This window comes from Diplotaxodon limnothrissa, linkage group LG13, assembly GCF_057381915.1.
Source record: "Diplotaxodon limnothrissa isolate DT_005_m linkage group LG13, D_limnothrissa_male_GT1.1, whole genome shotgun sequence".
Taxonomy (NCBI): Eukaryota; Metazoa; Chordata; class Actinopteri; order Cichliformes; family Cichlidae; genus Diplotaxodon; species Diplotaxodon limnothrissa.
The window spans coordinates 11,971,068-11,991,866 of NC_140608.1; the positions used below are offsets into that span (position 1 = coordinate 11,971,068).

Consider the following 20,799-nt stretch of genomic DNA (forward strand, 5'->3'; position numbering starts at 1 on the left):
TAAGGCTGTAGCAGGTGATGTGAGGTTGATGAGGGGGTGGTGTACAGTAATTTGTAAGTCATTCTAGTTAATGCAGTATTAAAAAGCACAACTAGAGAACTCTGTAGGATCCCCTTTTTTGTAATATAGTTGTTAAAGTCATACTGGTTTATTTAATATCTTGTTTTGTGCAGTGCCTTATTTATATTGTATTTTTAATTTATTTTATCCAACTTGTTGACACGTTTTATTGTGTTTATGTATATAAAATTTATTGTATTTCATATATTCATTTTTTATTTTTTGTATTCATTTATTTATTCATATCTTTTTTTTATCTTGTTAATTATTCTGATTGTGAATTTGCTTTCTTTAAGTAAAAAAAAAAAGGTCAAAGACAAAGCTATTCGGTTTCTTGTGAGTACATACACTACACTGCCGATGTAGGGGGAGCGCCACCTAAAATCTTGCCTAGGGCGCCAGATTGGTTAGGGCCGGGCCTGATACAGTGTTTAAGTCTCACACTACTTTATGGCAGTGATTGTGAGACTTTTAGCTGATACAGTGTGAAAGAACTAGCAGCCTTGTTTGGTGGTTTGTACATGTGTAAACTGTGACCGTGATGATTAATTCAGTGCCATGATGTGACTGATTTTTGCTTGCTGCATTTTTTTTTTAGAAGTAAAGACATCACTGCCCTCTGCTGACAAACCAAGTCTACTACCAAACCCTTACAGCATCACAGTGGTACAGCCAAAGGTTTGGTTATTAAGCATCACTGCAAAGTTTGAATGGCTGGCAATACATTTTACTTTTTGACCTAAAATACAGTAACCAGTCAATCAGTATCCTTGACAATGGCAGTTTAGTGAAATTCTATTCTTTTAGTGAAACTGACCAATCATTTTAAAACAATCTGAGTAATTTCAGACTTCCAGAGTTGACTTAGGTGATCAAACGTGTGATTTAATTCAAAAAGGTAAGCTTAATTTTCTTTATCAGAAAAAACTAAAAAAAAAAATTCTTGCCTTCATCAATGGCCAAATTATCATCTTTATGGATTTTTCAAATGGCTTTGAACAACCTGTGAACAATTTCTCTGTAATGTTATCTGCTGCACTATGTATTAACATTTTTTTTAGACAACTGTATTGTGCAAGGGTTTGTCTGCTTGAGGCAACAGATGTTGGTAATGTGGTGTGACACAAATAAAAATGTAACTAAACTTGGTTTCTTCTAAAAAAAAAAAAAAAAAAAAAAAAAGCATTACTGCCATATTCATATATTCACAACGCCTTTTCACCAGAATCCACTTGCGCTTGTGATCCAATAAATGGATGTGACATACACTAGAGTGTATGCCCGTTTCCTAAAGCCTTTTCATCGAGTTTGTTGCAGTTTTATGGTTGAATGAACAAAAAAAAAAAAAAACAATCCCAGTGTACATTCTCAGTATTTATTTCCTGAATCCCCTGAAAATGGCACCTTAATTATGAAACATCATGCTCAATGATGAACTATAGTGACCTTTATGTGACAAAACTACTGCAAACATAGCTTTTAGAAACAAAACTCAAGACTAGAAAAAAAATATAGAGAAGAGATTGTACAATTGCAAGCATCATCTTTTACTTTGGTACTTAGCTGCTATGTATTATATGCCTCACATGAGCTAGCTGCTAAACATCAGATACAGTTCAGTATCTGATCATATTGGCACAATAAAAAAAATCTTTTAAAATATATATATAGCTCTTCAAAATCCAATGTAAACTCTTACAAATCTATTTTGTAAATCCATGTACTGTCATATCCGGCCAATATAGTACAAACAAAAAATATATAAAAAACATGTTTTGCATAGAAAGGCAACAATATGTATGAGCTTTTCAAAGCTAGGTAAATTTTGCATTGAAAGCATTGACATGGCATGCAAGTATGCAGTGTGTGTATAGTGCATACAGATGACTCAGAAAGATTATATTTGAAGAAGCATCTGTAAAGAAGTCGACAGAACGTCTCCCTTTTTCAGTCACTGCCCCCGCAGAGCTTGAGTAGGAGTTTCTTGTAGTCTCCTGATGTGTCTCCCTGTTCAACACAGGCCAAGAAAATTAAACATCGGTCTCTTAAAAACAGATTTTAGTGGATACAGTGCTTTTGTATCATAGTGGATACTTACAGAGATCGCAGTGTACAGAGACTTGCCGTAATTTTTCAAATACTCCTGGCGAATGTCCAGCATGTCAACCTCGGAACGGGAGACCATGATCCGGATCAGAGTTTTGTCTTTTGTCCCAGCTCCCTGCACACAAAAAATAACACGCACAAAAAATGAATATGATGCTCCATCTATTTAGTAACGCATAGAAAGGGAACAGGCTGTCTCACCTTCATGGCCTTGTAGAGTCTTTCAGCAAAATATGCAGGTGTATTTTTAATGCACTTCACTAAAACAGAGAAAACCAAGTCATTACCAAGACAACAACAATATATTATTAACTGTACAAAAGCAGTTTATTTCTCTAAAACACCACAAAATGACATCTGTGAAATGGAAACAAAACAACAACAAAAAAACTTCTTAAAAAGAAGTATCTGAATGTTATTGTGTTATGTTATTTAAATCTTATTAAACTGGACTTCCTGATGTATCCACAACAATAACAGCAAGGTGAAACAAATTAAGTAACATAAAACAAAAAAACAAAACAAAAACACCCCAACAGAAAACACAACAACATCAACGTCAGGCTCAAATCTACTGTGAAATAGTAAATGTGACATTAAATATTCACATGATATTTACTCCACCACCACCTGAGCATCTACATAAAGCAATAAAGCTGAAAAATTCTTCTAAGCCCTAAAGGTGATGTTAGGTTTTGTATTGTTGATTGTCATTTATGCTTAGAAATATCTACTTATATATGCTTAGAGTTTTATAATTAGTTTTAGATTGGTAAAGGTTTGATCCTTGATAGTCTGCAAACTTTGTGTGCATTAGAGAGCACTCTGGGAGCATGGGAGAGGTCGAACCTTCTCTTATTGTTTTATGGTAGGATAAACGTGGCTATATCTGTTTTAGGCTAAGTGCCTTTTGTTTAGATGAACTGTTAGACTTCCAGACCAGCAGGTTTAGGGAAGTCATTTATGGGGTCACACACACACACACACACACACACACACAACTCTTTGTCTGTATGTAGACGTCGTATGTTAATGAACCTATGCATATTCATGTAACCTCAATAAAAGAGCAGTGTTACGGGGGAGCGGACGAGAGCAACTGGGGTCAAGCGAAGGAACGGCGTTTGTCCGGTTCTCTCCCGTGCACGAGAAACATGAAGAACTCGTGTCTTGTTTTGCTGTGTAGCAAATTGTCCTTAACGCTCCAGCGAATAGGTTCAAGCTACAAACCTATCAGGTGAGGTATTGGTTGAAGCTTTAGAGCAAATTAAAAAACAAAAAAACCCCAAAAACAAAACAAAAAAAACCAAAACTGTGGCAAACTTTCAACACTGCACTGCACAAAACTCAGAATGATAACACAGAGGGGATGTGGAAAACTAATGAAAGAGTTCACAAAAAATAGAAATAATATCTAAACAAAACAAAACAAAAAAAAACAGGTTACTCTACCATATCTCTGTGAATTGATGGCAAAAGGGGGAGAAGGAGGAGGGCAAGACAAAACAAAGATTAAGCATTTGAAGGACCCTTGCATCTGTACAACACATTTAGCAAAGTTAACTGCAGTACAGTATTAATCCAGTAAGGCAGTTTAATAGTTAATAGTGAATCCTTTACTGCGTGCATGCCTCTACAATCATTGACCTTTTACGTAGCACACAGTCTAACTTTCCCAGCACATGGGAGTGGCTCTTTTAAGTAAAAACTTGAATAGGCGTGTGCGCATTCTTACCCACTGCCAACATGCCACTCTCAAGATCGCCAGACATTTCCCTGCCGATGCTCTTCTCAATATCCCTACCGCACATCTGCTGGTACTCCAGGAACACTACACACATAACCACAAATCCACAGGAAACAGGTAAACAGACTGAAAAGGACGCCAAAGATTTGCCTTTGTTTACTAATCCAGAATTTATACCTGCTCTGAGATGGGATTTGCTCCTGGCACATAAAATGGCATTGAATTTGGACTCATCTGTTCCCAGTTTGTTTTCTCCAGCAGCATACAGGGCCTGTTTAGACAAAAGCCAGGTGTGACAAACTGAATGTCCTTGCACTCAAAGAAATCAAGGATTGACCATTTTAAGACATGCAGGTGAATCACTGAACATAAGTCAACAACATGAAATCCGGAGGTTTTACCTGAGCATCTTGTTTAGCCAGCGAGATGTCGACATTTTCTCGTTCATCCCGATTACCCTGCAAAACAGAGAGCAGCACATTTCCTAGTACAAATTCGAAAGTAGTTTCTAACAAAAGCAGGTGGTGCACAAGTGTTTCACAACTATACCTGAGCGAGAGAGACCAGGAGCCTGCGGAAGTGGCCTGAGGTGTCTCCACTAATTGAATCCTCCAGTGACTTCTTGTATTCTGATATGGCAAATATGTTTTTTTTAAACATATCAAATGTGAGAAAAATATCAAATGTGACTAAATTTCTCAGATCAATATACTACAAACAGCTATCTGGGAATATTTTGTAGCCCAGATTAGTGACAAAGGGGAAAATGGGACACAAGTAGATAAATATAAAGAGCTAAAAGAGCAAACAGTGAATGATTAAGTAATTAAAATAATACCCTTATTTTATATGTTTTGATATTAGAATTGCGACAGCTTTCTTGCTATCAAATCAGAATTTATAGGCGTTATCGTGCTACCCACATCTAAATACACTAAGCTTATCCTCTATGCAATCAATCTCAGTGGTGTCATGCTGTGAGACTAAGGTTAAGAGAGCAGTGAGGAAAAGCAGCATTTAAAAAAAAAAAAAAAAAAAAAAACCCTCAAGCATCAAACCTTGTTTGTAAATACGGTTAATCTCCTTGATTTCAGCATTGGAGCGAGAAGACAGGATCTCAATTAGACAGGCCTCATCAGTTCCAGCTCCCTATTAAGAGGACAGAATAATGCTATCATAAGAACCTCTTTGTCTGGATTGCAGCAGCCTGTGTATGTCTTTTCAATGAGCATGCATTCAGACCTTCGTTATGATGCGACACACCAACATGCATTTTCTCAGTATTTACCTTTATGGAACTGTTGAGTTCAGAGGCATCAAACTCAGTGGGGGTCTTCAGCATGGCCATGACGAGCTTCCTGAAATCCCCAGACAGTTCTGAGTGCAGATCCTTAATCAGATCCTGAAAGCGGGGATGGTTCAAAACCATCGTTAACTGCTCCTTGAAAATTTTGCTGCAAAACACTCCACTGTGGCCTAACAACAATCAGCTTTAAGGACATTCAATCCCCTCTGAATCTGACCGGCACGATAGACTATGTGCACGTTAGCATATGCTACTTCCGGTGTGGAAACTCCTGTGGGGAGCTTTGTTTCCGGTGTCCTATTCGCGCCTTGTTTAGGGTCCAAAACAAGTTAAGCAAATGAATGAATCAAGCGGCGATTTACATTTCTATAGATGTCTTGGGCATTTACCCAATATATCTGTAAATGATGTCCATCGACTTGTCGATATTTTTTCCCCCGCGCCTCAGAGCAAAAGAGAAAAGGGATTCAAATTTTATATTTCTCAGTATCTGTAAACAGCGGTCCCTGGTTTATCGCGGGTGTTATGTTCTAAAAATAACCAGCGATAGGTGAAATCAAGTAGCCAATTTTATTTTTTGATGGTGCAAAACGTTTCGTCGACATACAGTACTGCACTTCAGAGTCACACTGCTAGCGATCGATGCAGCGATTCTGTACTGTACAGGAGAGACGTCACGGAGGAGATCGTCTGCAGCGATCAGGACGCAGGACACAATGTAACGTAAAAATAAGCATGCAAACTTGCACTAAAAAAAAAAATCTGCGAAACAGCGAGGTGAAAGGTGAACTGCGTTATAGCGAGGGACCACTGTAATTTTGAAGATAAGTCACAACATACCCTTCGTAAATACTAATGTATAGAAACCGTTACCAGCAATCATTCATTTTTTGTGTGGCTTTTTTCACGGTTTGTTGACATGCTGTGTAGGTGTGTACTTGACTAGCTGATATCGACATAAAGGGGAAACATCTGGTTTGACTATTCTTCACCTGTAGTTTGAATGCTGAACATTTGCCTGTTTAAATCATAAGACCAGTCACTATACAGAGATGTGCTTCTGAATGTGGACGATGTGTCTTCTGATTTTGTAATGCAGTTCTGCTTGTGTTGAGTGATGTAAACAAGTGATCGATCTAAACTGTTTAAACGTCAAAATTGATCATTCGACTTTTTATGACACAACAGTGGTGAGTGTTCCCACCTTCTGCTCTTTGTAACTTAACGCAATCTTTCCGTTTTCAAGTTTTGGACATGATTTTCGAGTATATCTTCGCAGTAGTGATTGACCGCAAAGTAAAGCTACCGGAAATGTACAACCCCACATCCGGTCTCAAACCAGGAAGTTAGCATTTTCTCGTGCACATGGTCTATTAGCATGATTTACCTACTGCTATGTAATGAGACAAAGTCATGTTTCTATTTTGGCAAATTGTTTGTATACACAGTACTAAGAGAAAAAAAAAGAAAAAAAGAAAAAGGCATTAGTTATGAGAATCGTTACCTTGCCATAGGCGGTTTTGTAAGACCGGAGCAAAGGAACGCGCTGTTTGTTGGACCGACTCCCGAGCAACTCAATGATGGCTTGCTCATCAGTTCCTGCACAGACAAGCCAGAGATGTCAAGTCAGGCACAGATCAATTTAAAAAAAAAAAAAAAAAAAAAAATTGGCTTCTTCTCACATTTAATTCACACTATGAATGAAATGAAAATGGCATAGAAAAGAAGAAAACTAGGGCTGTGTTGAGCTAATGACAATAAATGACTATTCACTAGGGGTGCAACGATACACAAAATTCACGGTTCGGTTCGATACTTTGGTGTCACGGTTCGATATTTTTTCGATACAAAAAAAATGTTCATGCCCTTTTAATTTGTCATTTATTAAAAATTATAAATATATATTTTAACTCAAAAGTACAGTTTTTAAATTTAATGTTGCTGAAACAAAAGTAATTAAAAAAAAATAAATATATATATATATATATCTCTATCTATCTATCTCAGGGGTCTCAAAATTTCAAAATCCCTGGTAGCCCTTCGGGCAGGGACTCTTCAGTTTTTGGTAGCCCAATAACCCGAATTAAAAAAAAAAAAAAGAGAGCAATTTTTTGATTGATGTTTTGTTTCCTTTACAATATTATACATTAAAGTATAATATTGTAAAGGAAACAAAACATTAATCAAAAAATTGTTGAAAAACAAATTGCAACATTGTATAAAAATTACAATCATCAACTCAAATACTTGGTTCTAATTGAACAGAAATTTCTATGAACTTGTAAGAACTGTGTAGGACATGAATCAGTCTGTGTCAGATCCTGAATTTGAAATTTCCACCGAAGTCACGGGTAAGAGGCAAGTGGAACCAAGATCTAGGCCATTTGCTTTTTGAAGTTTGCAAAGACTGCTACATTTTGCCAGTGGTAGTTCACTCTTTGCAACATAGTACGCTGTTCTAAACAGATTTTTCAGGTTTATTTTTAGTATGTTATTTGCAATTGGTGTTTGTTCTGGGAAAGATATTGCAGACTGAGCAATAATGCATTTCTTGCATTTCTCATGGGTTCTAATGGGGGCCTTTCTTAAAATGACTGGTCCCAGTAACAAAGGCGCTTGTCGACTCAGAAATCGAGAGAAAACCAACAACACACCCGGCAGAACATTATGTTATTTACACGGGTGCACATAAGTGGTCCGCATGTGCGCATTCGCTGTCAAAATAAAAGACGCGCACCAGAAGTTGCAACGCGCGTTTGCGTCCATATAAAAAGCACTGTTTTTGTCCGCTAGAGTGGGATTTTCACGGCACATTCCGCACCACATCTCTGTGTGTTCATCATTTGTTTGAAGCCAGCTCACGTCCTGCAACCACTTTTCCGAGGATACGCGCTTCTTTTGTGGTTCGGATTCCATCTGACATTTCTTTGGAGGTGGAGGAACACCAAAGTAATTGCTTAAAGGAGCTTCTTCGACATCTTTAAGAGTTTTAAACAAATGTCTGTCCTCCTCCAGAAAATCTTATGTATGCAAACACGCGTTGCAACTTCATATCTTGTGTGCGTTTTTTGTTTTTCTTTTTGACAGCGAATGCGCACCTGCGGACCACTTATGTGCAGCCCCGATTATATAGCTCGTCATATTGCAGCCACAGAAATTCTTTTGTCCATGAAACCATAAAGCTGCACTTTCTTTTTGCCTTGTAGTCTGATTTGTCATAACTTTTCCGTTTTGTGGTAAGCTTTTCTTTGTGTCACTTCTTCACCCTGACCTGTCTTATTTGGCTCACCAGGGGCCCGTTCTTCGTACGTCACTTACTACATCCAAGATCAAATAACACATCCAAGACCAAATCATCGCGCTAACTGTGAGCTCGCTAATCCGGTTCTCCGAACACACCTGCTGTTGACGATTAGTACAGCTGGATGAAGTAATGTGAGATCACTGGGTATCGTAAAAGGGGCTACGCATCGATAGTAGAAACATTGATCGGCAACCCTCTGATTGGTCGGCGCAAATGTCGAAGGAGCGTGCTCGGTATTTTTCGGCAGCAGAGCAAGAACTCTTGAGTGAGGGATTTCAGGAGTTTCAGAGTTTAATCAGAACGCAAGGGAACACTGCAAAGGCTGCAAAAGCAAGGAGAGAGGGCTGGCAGAAAGTTGCTGACAAATTAAACTCGTAAGTGATTTAATAATAACAATAACAATGGAGTGGATTGATATAGCGCTTTTCAAGGCACCCAAAGCGCTTTACAATGCCACTATTCAGTCACTCTCACATTCACACACTGGTGGAGGCAAGCTACGGTTGTAGCCACAGCTGCCCTGGGGCAGACTGACAGAAGCCAGGCTGCCATATCGCGCCATCGGCCCCTCTGGCCAACACCAGTAGGCGGTAGGGTAAATTTATTATATTACACTATATTATCCAATATTATATTACATTATATTATGTTATATTATATCCCCTTCCACATTAGAGCCACAACAGGACCCACTAGAACATGGGAACAAGTAAAAGTGAAATATAAGAATATTCCACAGAATGGTAATATTTATCACTTATATTGCTTTTCGTCTCTTGGAAAGAGACCCTGAAATAATCTGTTTGTTTGTTCATAACAGCAACCAAGAAAAGGGCAGAGCAAAAAAAGACAGGTGGTGGTCCTGCACCCCCTCGTCAACAAGTTGGTTAAGTAAATAATACCCTCGCGGGAAAATCGATATCTCTCTATGAGCACACTGTCGCGCTGAGCTAAAGGATCCTGTCTGTCCCGCAATATACGCTGAATTCTGAGGACTCTCCTTATCAATCTTGCACCTTCCGCAATGGGCTGCTCGCGTATACGGACAGGACATGGCTGCGACAGGCTTCCCAAATCCACCTTCGCTTTTATAGCCGTGGTCTCTCATCTTGATTACACGAAGTAATTTGCAATTGCTACTCTGAAATCTGAATTACATCTGTAATAATCACATACATGTAATAGAATGTTAATAGTACATTTCCCTTTTTTAGGAAATGACCTGTATGTATCTGTGTGAAATCAATAAAAGGATCAGGTGCTGCATTATCTTTGGTTACATTGATGTTATTTATGGTGAAACAGTGGTGGAATATCGCTGTTGCTTTCGTATAAATGAAGCGGACATACCTGAGTGGCCGCGATCTAATCCTGTTTACATAAAGTAAACCTGCTACCGAGCAGGTTTACGCTTACGGCTCTGTTGCTACGACAGCAAGTCCCGGATGAGCTTCGGGGAACCGAACGATCCAAGATCACGCGAAATCGTCAACAATCAAATCCAGCTAACTTACTTAGCGAGGTACGAAGAACGGACCCCAGAACTAAAATATATATCCTGCTGCTTTTACACACGCACACACACACATAACGGTCAGCGATTCTCTGCGCGATCAACCGCTCACATGTTTAAGCTTGCTGCGGGAGATTTCACTTGTCATGTTTGCATAGTAAGCTAACGATTGATAAGACGATGTCAGAGGAATTGGTGCGCAAATTATCATCACTCACCAATCAGTACTGTCGCTCTCTATACACAGTTCGCCTGATTGCAAAGTGAAAGCAAAAAAAACAAGCGCAAATTCAAACGCGATTTCAATATGTCACATATTGACAGTGGCTCCCCGATGCCAATGACATAATTACCCAGCTACATTTCCAAAAGAATGCAAAAGCATTGACATATATTTTTCCTTTCTACAATAGCCCGACGGGCAGGGCAGAGATAGATTTTGGTAGCCCGACTGGAAAAAAATCGCTAGCCCCGGGACGTCGGGCTAGCGATTTTGCGAGCCCTGTATCTGATTGAGGAATCACTCATCTTTGAAAAAGAGAGTTTATTACAGAGAAATGGCTCTTTCCAAAATAAAAGCTATACTATACGCTTCTTCTGGGCTATATTCTCAGCAGCATATTGTAGCGGGTCAGGGCTGTTCGGGGTTCTGTTTGTACAGTTATGTTTTGTTTATGTTGCCATAGTGACGGGTGACGCCCTCTCGCTGCGACGGTGCGTCCTTCCGGGGTCAGAGGGCGCCCTGTGTGTTGTTGTTGTTGCTGTGCGGTTGCCGCGCTGAGCAGTTAGCTAGCGGCAGTGTTCTTCTGCAGATGTCAATAAACGGCTGTGCTCCCTGGCTAGCTCACGGGAAGCAAGACCAAACGATACCTCCGTCTCCTCCTTGTCTGAGCTCGCCACATTGGTGTCAGAAGTGGGATGATGGTGGCACCCCATGTTCTGACCCGAGTGACTTTTCCCCCGCCGGTCGTGACCAGCCGGTGCGCCAAAATAAGGCACCTGGACATTTGCAGGACTTTGTGTGGGGTAATGGGGTCGTCGGGGACGACTGACCCCTTAGGTGGGGGCTATGTAGCGGGTCAGGGCTGTTCGGGGTTCTGTTTGTACAGTTATGTTTTGTTTATGTTGCCATAGTGACGGGTGACGCCCTCTCGCTGCGACGGTGTGTCCTTCCGGGGTCAGAGGGCGCCCTGTGTGTTGTTGTTGTTGTTGCTGTGCGGTTGCCACGCTGAGCAGTTAGCTAGCGGCAGTGTTCTTCTGCAGATGTCAATAAACGGCTGTGCTCCCTGGCTAGCTCACGGGAAGCAAGACCAAACGACACCTCCGTCTCCTCCTTGTCTGAGCTCGCCACAATATTAAACATATCAGGTCCCCATAAGGAGAATCATGTGCTAACGGCTGTCTAAATGACTCGGGTAAAGTTTGTAGCATGCATGCTTGTTGTTTTTGTCCACTTGTCTTTGCACTAGGATGATGTCGGTGTAAATGTGCAGTCATATTCGTTGTGTTCCCACTAGTGCTGTCAGCGTTAATCTCGTTGAAATGACTTTAACGAGCTACCCCTGATCGCCCCGTGTGTGGGGCTAGACGGCCAACACGTTAACGAGCTAACTGTGCTAACACACTAGTTCCCACCCATGTAATTGAGCATTGCGTGGCACATCCAACATACTGTTTTACTTTAGTCTAGGGCTGCCACAAACGATTATTTTGATAGTCGACTAGTCACCGATTATTTTTGCGATTAGTCGACTAATCAGATCATCATCCATTGGACGTAAAACGTACAGCTTATTGCACCAGCAGCATCTGCTCTTATATAACTATCATTAGCTTACAGCTTTAAGTGTTTAAGGTCTGTGCTAACTAAAAATAAAGACAAGATGATAGTTTATTAAATTTTAATGAAATTTGCAGATTGTTTCGGTGAAGTTTAATAAACTCCTTGCTATCTAAAATATAACAGGACACCGGAGTAAATTCTCCAGCATCTCACACTTCTGATAATCAGCTGTCTGCTTGACGTTTATTCAGCTGTGTAAAAACTATAACTTTAATCTCAGCCAAACAGATTTACTCAGGAACAAATAAAATACTAAAAAAAAAGCCAAACAATAACATTGTTAAGTTATCTAAGTGACTTATATTTAGGGATGGGTACCGGTGTCCCGGTTCTGACATAAACGGTAGTAACCAGACCGAAAAGCAGCGCACATTTCGGTGCTTTATTTCGGTGCTTTTTTTTCCTGAGCTGTGATACACTTCTAGCCAATCATTTTACGTTTCCGAGGATAGTAGGCGGGGCCAGGTACGTACGTTCTGTTAGAGCAGAGCTACAGATTAAAAATGTCCAAGGCTAAGCGGTCAAAGTCTGGCTGTACTTCATAGCAAAATATGCAAACTCAGCAGCCTGCAACAAGTGCTTTAAGCTGATACTGTGATACTGTCAAAGGAGGTAACACCAAGAATCCGATTAAACAGCTGGCGACGCATAGCGTTTTTTTTTAAAAGCCCAGAAATGCGCCGTATTTGATAGCGTGCTGCGAGACCTCACACCGTGCACATCTACTGCGGGTGGGTTGCCTGTTATGCAACATCCCCCAAAAACACGAAGAGGAGAGTCCTGGCCCCTAGCCCTGCCAGTGTAGCAGAAATGATGACGGATGATGATGGCAGCAGCAGCCGTTCTTCTCTGCGTGAGTAGCTAATTTACGTTGAGTAGGCTAACCACGTTATTACATTAATGCATGTAAGGTGAACTAGCAAACATCATCATAGCTACATGCGGCTGTCCTCTTGTTTGATGGCAGATACTCCCTTCACCCTGGCCAAAAAGGCTAAAATGACCAAAGAAAAAGTGGAAAACAGTTAAACATGAGAGGTTTTGGACAAAGTTTGTGTTTTTTCCATTGTTTAAGCACTGCTTCCAGCCAAGAGTGATACCATATATGCCCCATAGCTGCAGAAAAGGCTAACATTGTTATCTTTTTACAAAAAACAGCTGAACATGAGAGGTTTTTGGACCAATTTTGTGTTCTCCATTCTTTAAGCACCGGTTCGAGCACCGTTTAAGCACCGGCACCGTTTCAAAAGTACCGATTTGGCACCGGTATCGGATAAAACCTAAACGATACCCATCCCTACTTATATATCATGTTTAACCTGAGTAGCGAAAGATGGCGGTGGGTTTGAAAACGATTTGCCGGGAGTCCGGTGTTCTCACGGCTCTAGTGAGCCTAGCCCCCGGCTCGCTATCAAGCTAGTGGGTAACAGACGTCTCCGAAAACGTCGGAGCGCTTTTGAAAATATGTGGTGTCTTGATAAACTGAGCAGATATTTGAGGTTTACACAGCTACATTCTCGCCTGAAAATATGTTAAACGTTTATTTTGTGACCCAGAAAGAATAATAAGAGTAATATTAAAACTAACTAGCTGCCGCCATTGTTGGAAACTGAGCTGGGCTGCGCTATGAATTCTGGGACGCTGCTGCTGCTTCTTCGGGGTTTAACGGCAGCTGGCATCCTTGTACATGCAGTGCTGCCATCTTCTGTTTCAGTCCGTTATTACACTCTTAAATCCTACTACTTATTCCTGCGTCTTGTGGGATCTTACAAAGCTTCAAACGACGCGTCGACTATTAAATCAGTCGTCGACGATTTTGATAGTCGACGTAATCGTGACTAGTCGACTAATCGTGGCAGCCCTACTTTAGTTCATGACGGGCTTACCTTCAGGGTCATACGTCACATGAAAACCAAAATAATTCCAAACGCCAGATCTGAATGAGGGTGGGGGAGGTTCAATTTGCCATGTTGCAAGGAGAGCTTAACTTCTGTCTCGCTAGCTTGCCCTGCGCTCTTCCTTCTGAGGATGCTGTCTGTGTTGAGCGCTCAGTGGATCTGCGCTCAACAGTGCAGCATAGGCGGAGTAGTCGAACGCAGATCCACTGAGCGCTCAACACAGACAGCATCGTCAGAAGGAAAGTTGATAAAATAAATTACAAATTTTGTATTGTTCGATACATATGCGTACCGAACCGAAAGCACTGTATCGAACGGTTCAATATCGATACGAGTATCGTTGCAGCCCTACTATTCACCCATAGTTTTAAAAAGGCTACCCTGCTAAACATGTGCTTATTTATCAGGCTGTGAATCAGGTAAAATATTAAATGGGATTATTCCCAGAAGAACAAACAGAACACAGTTTCCCAAATGTACAATATCCAGAGTGTCTTGCCTATTTGCCTATTTTCTGGGATGTTTAAGCTGCACAAGATAGAACAATTTACATAGACAGTATAAAGCTTTTCAAATTCCCCCCACCTAAACTGGAAAGTTTCTCTGTTCTTGCTTAAAATAGAGTTTATTCTTCCTGATCAGAGTCTATGTCCATAACACTCACCAAAGCCCTTCATGGCCTTCCTCAGGACCTCCGCATCTTTGAGAGGGTCAGCTCCAGGAAAGTCCTTGATTGTTCCCCTGAATCCTCTCTGGAACAGGTTAATTTGAACTAGGGTTATTAAGTTAGTTTTGCAACACTGCACTGTAAACACAAAGTACATTAAACACATTCAGAGAGGAATAACAAGAATACATTTAATTGTTTTTAAACAAATAAGTTAAAAAAACAACAACAAAAAAAAAAAAAACTACTCTTACATTGATAGGTGGAGCTATTGGCATGGCTCCTCCTCCACCATAGGCTGGCATGGATGGATTTGCTGATGGGGCATTTGGGTACCCAGGCATAGGTGCTGGTGCTCCTCCATAACCTGGCATGGATGGGTTGGGTGATGGTGCACCCGGGTATCCAGGCATTGGCTGGCCAGGCTGACCAGGGTAACCCATTGCTGGACCCTGGTTTTGTTGTGGTGGCATGGTTCCTCCTGGCTGTGGGTACAGGCCACATGACTGTTGGTTAGGGATGGGGCCACCAAACCCACCAGGTTGAGGGGCAGGTTGGTAGCCCCCAGGGACTTGGGCAAACATGGACGTGTTTGGAGGAAACCCCCCCATGGATCCAGAGATCTGGTTAGCCTGTGATTTGGAAATATTGTCATCCCATAACATGTGCACAGATTCTTGAAGATTTTTTAATTTTTAATACAGGTAGCTGGTCACACCTTTTTTGGTTACACTTGTTTGTCAAATTACCATGATTAAAATAAATATTTCCAAGTAAATACTCAAACTGAGTTCAATATTCCTGGTGTTTATACATGATATCCTCCTAAGACCCAACACTTCATTTTTGTTTTCCTTTTTTGTTTGGGCAGGCATGAGTCTGAGACCTCTCCGTCAAATACTATTTATGCAATCTGTATTATTCCTCTGTACCGGCGAGGGGATATCATGGGCTTTCTATTTTTTTTAGTGTCCTTACTAACAGACATCTGGACTTACTACTTTACATTTTCAATCTATGTACATACTTTAGGAAGCAGATGGCAGAGTGAGGCAAAACCTTTATTCAGAAATGTGGAAGGGCAGTTAAATTAAATACACAGTATTTGTTAGCCATGATGGACTTGTGTGGTTTGTCTGTTAAGTCCTCCTCTGTTTTTTGTTAAACTTACATTTCAGTAATCAGATGGGGTTCTGTCATCTAACCATTTTTATATATTACACCACATCATTCGGTCATGAAATAAAACCTGAACAATTTTAACCCCTCCCGGAAAAAAAATGCTCCATTGAACCACTAATAACATTTATAGTTCTGGGTCTCAGGAGGATATAAAGAAGAATCCAAAGAAAGTGTGGCCAAGCTATTAAAATGTCATTGCATACATCTGACAGACCAAATAAAAAGAAAATGCATGGGGAAAGTCAAAGAGTAAAAAAAAGGGCATTGGTATCTTTAAGAACAATACACAGAAATTAAGTTTATGACTGCTTTTCATGCAGGAAAAATTGAAAAAAAAAACAGGTAAGGGAAAAAAAAAAAAGCAATAATGCTGAGAATTTAGGGAGACGTATTTTGAAACCATCTTACCGTAAAGTGAAAGTGCGTGATATTCCATTAATGGCGTGTAATTCTAACTTGAATATTTAAGGCAAAAATCCAGTGATCATGCATTAAACAAAATTTTACAAATTTCTGGGATGTATATTTTGAGATCAAACTTACCATGCCAGGATTGTATCCAGGGTTGGATAAGCCATCAAGACCAATGGAGGGATATCCACCTGTAGGCCCTCCACCCCAGCTGCCTGCACAAGTTAACAAAGAAGAAACTATTCAGGAAATTTAAGGAACTGCACTTGCTCCTTGTTTTCATTTAAAGCTCATTTTGAGATTCTACGGATCATTTTAAAATTTGCATGTGGGATGAATAACGCCAACAGCTGGAACGCAGAAATGCTGACCAACTACGAATCCGTTCATATTCTTCGATTTTAGATATGACGGTACTCCTTCCATGAGTAATGTCCTTCAAGTCATGTTGTTTGTTTTTAGGTGATGTCATCTTTTATTGTCCTTAATGGTCATCACTGCTGTTAGATATACACTTTAATTTTCCTTTATCATATCATTTTCCTCTTTCTGTTGTAATGGAATTTCCGAAGCAATTTGTAAACACTGTTGTCAAAGGTTAAAGGACACATAAACAAAGTTATGAACTCCAGTCCATTAAGTATAAATTCTCATGATCCCAAGTTGCCTGCAAACACCACTTAACTGAAAGTAGGCACCATTTCACATTAACCAAAACACATGTTAATAAAAAGATTAAGATCACTTTCATGTCTGAATGATAAATATGAAGCTACAGCTAGCAGCTCGTCAGATTGGCCTCGGATAAAGACTGACTATTGAGCCTGTAATAAGCAAATCTTCAAATCAGCAATTATATGAAAAGTTGTATAAATGTTACTTCTTTTCTTTCCAACTTCTTTGCATTCGGCTTAATGTTAAGTGACAGGCAATCATTTTAATTTATTTAATACATCAGTAAGATATGAAAATGATATTTATTAGTTGGCCGTGTTGCTGTATGTGTCATTGTCACATACAACAACAGTTAATTTGTGTATATACGGTGCAGAGCTGTGTATCGTTGTGCAAACAGACTTGTTTTGTGTGCAGATTTCCTGAAGATAAAATTAGATCACATTCAAGGTCTGCTGGACTCTGAACAGGAGACCAAATGACTCATCCGCTTCAGTCATTACAGTCAGAGTTTGACAGGACATAACGATAAACACATTTAACTGATGGATTAATCCATCAATCAACAGCAGCAACCAGCGCTACATGCTAAGATTTAACAACCTTGCTGCAGAAAGTAGAATTATATACATCACAAAATCTTTACAAAGAAATGAATCTTCTCTTTACTTAAGTGTGCAAAAGTGTGCACTGACTTTAACAGTCCTGCACAGTGGCTCACCTTGAGGTGGTGCCTGTGGGTAACCTCCAGCCTGTGGTGGGTAACCTCCAGCTTGAGGTGGATATCCTCCTGCCTGTGGTGGGTAGCCTCCAGCTTGAGGAGGATAGCCACCCGGCTGTGGGGGGTAACCTCCCGCTTGGGGAGGGTAAGCACCTGGTTGTGGAGGGTAAGCCCCAGGCTGAGGTGGGTATCCTCCTGCCTGTGGGGGATATCCTCCTGCCTGAGGGGGGTATCCTCCTGCCTGAGGGGGGTATCCAGGGTAGCTCATTGCTTTAAACATAAAACAGAGCAGTCAAAGGGATGCCCACCATACAACATAACCTCTTACAAATAATAAGAATCTGCAGCATCATTATCATTTTGTGCAGCTGCCTCCATTAAAAAGTACATCATCTGTTGAAAATGAAAAAGAAAAGTAAAAGATCAAACGTTTATATGAACTGCACCTTTAAGTAATATGCAAATGATGCAATGTGCATCGCATTTCTAAACAGAGTCATTATAGTTTAGCATTTTCAAATGAGGTTTTATTATTTACTCTAACATGGAGCAGAAAATGGAAGATGAATGTTACGTTTGAGTGTTTTTGTCTTGAGTTTAATTTCGGTTAGCCCCCTGGAGCCGATTTGCTCTTTCAGTTTTGTTTTTACCGTTTTATATGTTACTGAAGTTTTTATTACTTCCGGGTTTGTTTGTTTTTTTAAATAATTATTACATAAATGGTATTTCCACAATGTAGTGGTTTACACATTTGTGTAACAAGCAAAATGTCCCCAATTAAATTCATCAACCAGTATAAAAATCTGCCAAATCAAACATGTGAAACTACCAGCTGTAGTGAAGGGACCAGCTGAAAGGATCTTCTGTTACGCAGAGGTTCTTTGTCAGAGGCAAGATTTGAATTCCTGGATATTAGTTAATTATTTAGCATTACAATAAAGCACAAGACTCTGTGAAAACAGTTGACTCACAATCATGTGCGTCTAAGTCTCAAAAAAAAAAAAAAAAAAAAAAAAGTAAAACTAAGTACATTTCCTCATTTTTTAGTTAGTTTTCCCTCAAAATCTAGTTTTCTTGTACATTTTACTTACCTTTAGTTGGCTTTACTAGCAATAACTTGTGGTGTTGTTAATACCACATTTAAAAGTTTTAAAATCTGTATGCTTTATGTTTGTAATCTTTTGTTGAAATGAACTTCTGACCTGAGAACCTATAACTGTGAAAAGGTAATGACTATGTGTTGCCTTGGTTTCCTGGTTTGGAGTGTGTGGTTACACCGTTGCTGCTGCTGCATGTTAAAATCGTGTGAACTACTATTCAAGGCAAGTTCACACGTTTAAAACTAAAAAATAAATAAATAAATAAACAAAAGTTTTTAAAATGTTTACAACACCTCAGTAAAGCACGTTAATTTTGCTGCTTTTCTGAATTTAACAATGATGTGCTTTAATTGGCTTCTGGTCTAATATTTGCACAATGCTTGTTTGTATAGTGATACTACAGGTTTTATAGCCGATTTATATCCCTGACCCCAAACTGTCTTTCACTGTTAACCAAGCCATGCACAATTGAAGAAACTCATTTTACGTTTCTTTCTTCCCTTAATATGAATTGAACTAGTCTTTTTCTAGTCGCCATTAACTTTTGCTAATGTAGCAATGTAGAGGCCATGGTCATGGAAACCTAATGAAGGACAGACTCTTCATTCCATAGTCATGTGATCACAGATACTTTTAGCTCAGTGGTGGGATGGTAAGGAAACTTTCATTTTGGTTAGGCATAGTATGAAAAGCTTGTCCTCCAGCAGGCCCATTTATTCCGTGGTAAAACTGACTCCAGTTGACTTAACTGGAACAGTCTTCACTGCTTTTATGCACTGAGGATGAAAACAAGCTGCTACTGCATCTGAATAAGCACACAGGGCAAGAAAGATACTCAGGGAAATGCAGAGGTCAAATTAGAATATTTTATCTTAAAAACAACACAGCACACGTCATTATCTTAAACTACTGCTGATGTCCAGCTCAGAAACACTGATGCTGAGTATTAAGGTTAAGGTCTTCGTGTACAAACATGAGTAAATACGGTTTAGTTTCAAATCTGTCTTAAACACATTTAAATGTTGTTCAGGGGGAACACATCTGACTGTTTTCCCCTGCAAATTGTAAGCAGTCACATCTCCATATATGTTCTTTTAAGGGTTTGCGGTCTTTAAAAAAAGTGACTGTTAATATTGGGAAATCGTAACATACGCAGTTTACTCGCTTTATAACTTAGGCGACTTTTGGACCGGTTAAACATCGTGACCAGTGTTATAATATGCTAAAAATCTACTATGACAGTCCTCGGAAACCAACCTTTGGCTCGCTAATTATAAAATACATACAGCCATGCTTTGGGCCTGCGTTAATAATTTTAGAGAGCTCGCAAGTTAAACTGGCTCCCAACTGTATTTACATAGAGTAGCCATATCCGTCTAATCCATTGAAGGCTCGCTCGCTTCCCGCATTAAGCTAACTAACTACAAATATATATAACAAAATATCAAGCAACAAAAACGAAACTACGACCTGCGTATGTACTTTCTAGCTTTCCTCGACTGAGCTAAAGGCAAAGGTATGTCTGTAATAACGTTGACAGAGCAGCTAGCGACTGCTTCGAGAAGACAAGCAGCTCGGTAGACGTCAAAGCAGCAAAACGCCTTAAAAAACGACACCACGATCCAGCTCAGGTATAACCTTTACTAACCTATCAATCAACGCTTTAGTCTGTGTAGGAAGCTGTTTTCGCTTTTAGCACTTACTTTAGTTTTCTTGCAGTCTCTTCCTGGAAGCTTGTATTTCTTCGACTAGCTTGGTTGTATTTAAGTGGTGTGGGTGGGACGCAGAGTTTCCATTCAAGGTTCCCACCCATCTCTCTCTCTCTAGCCGTCCTCTTTCACAACGCCTATAAACAAAAACGAATTACTCCCTGCTGGACGTATATGTGACCTATGGTGACTTAATGGAAAACATGACAGCTATTATTTCACAAAAGGTATGTTGTTTGACTGATGTGTTCCTGGAAGGTAACACCCTACTCAGGTAAGAATATCTGAGTGTATGACTGAGTTAATCCCCTTTCTTTGTACATTTCTTTTTATTTTCTTGGAGCTACAAGAAAATGTAATGATTAATGTAGCTGGCAGTAATAAGTCTTAGCAATTTTTAAAAGATAAAATGAAATAAAATAAAAAAATATTAGGAAGTGAAACCATGCTGTAGGCTTGTGAACATATACAGCCAAAAAGAAAGAAAGAAAAGAAGACAGGACAACCAATTCTGTTCTAAAGTTTTACTTATCAAGATAAGATAAGATAAGATAAGA

The 20,799-nt window shown here is 39.7% G+C and overlaps 1 protein-coding gene across 2 annotated transcripts; it reads right to left on the reverse strand.

Annotated features, from left to right (window-relative positions):
• Positions 1-1,446: 1,446 nt before the first annotated feature.
• Positions 1,447-20,295, reverse strand: anxa11a (annexin A11a). Of its 2 annotated transcripts, none has more exons than XM_085369810.1 (15): positions 20,237-20,295; positions 17,434-17,703; positions 16,170-16,252; positions 14,699-14,929; positions 14,442-14,529; positions 6,724-6,818; positions 5,202-5,315; positions 4,972-5,062; positions 4,463-4,542; positions 4,315-4,371; positions 4,091-4,184; positions 3,902-3,997; positions 2,368-2,426; positions 2,159-2,281; positions 1,447-2,067 (listed from the first exon to the last, which is right to left on the reverse strand). In XM_085369810.1, exons 2-15 carry the CDS (start codon positions 17,699-17,701, stop codon positions 2,008-2,010), a joined length of 1,539 nt encoding a protein of 512 aa, XP_085225936.1. In that variant the 5' UTR covers positions 17,702-17,703; positions 20,237-20,295; the 3' UTR covers positions 1,447-2,007. The 2 variants fall into 2 exon arrangements, with proteins under 2 accessions (XP_085225936.1, XP_085225935.1); XM_085369809.1 differs by having other exon boundaries at positions 14,699-15,076.
• Between the last annotated feature and the right edge of the window lie 504 nt (positions 20,296-20,799).

Excerpts from the sequence above, each read along its gene's own strand:
- anxa11a (XM_085369809.1), bottom strand. The coding sequence starts at position 17,701 with ATGAGCTACCCTGGATACCCCCCTCAGGCAGGAGGATACCCCCCTCAG. Across the intron at positions 14,530-14,698 it reads CAATAGCTCCACCTATCAAT|AGAGGATTCAGGGGAACAAT; the intron begins GTAAGAGTAGTT and ends AACCTGTTCCAG. Across the intron at positions 5,063-5,201 it reads AACTCAACAGTTCCATAAAG|GGAGCTGGAACTGATGAGGC; the intron begins GTAAATACTGAG and ends TCCTCTTAATAG.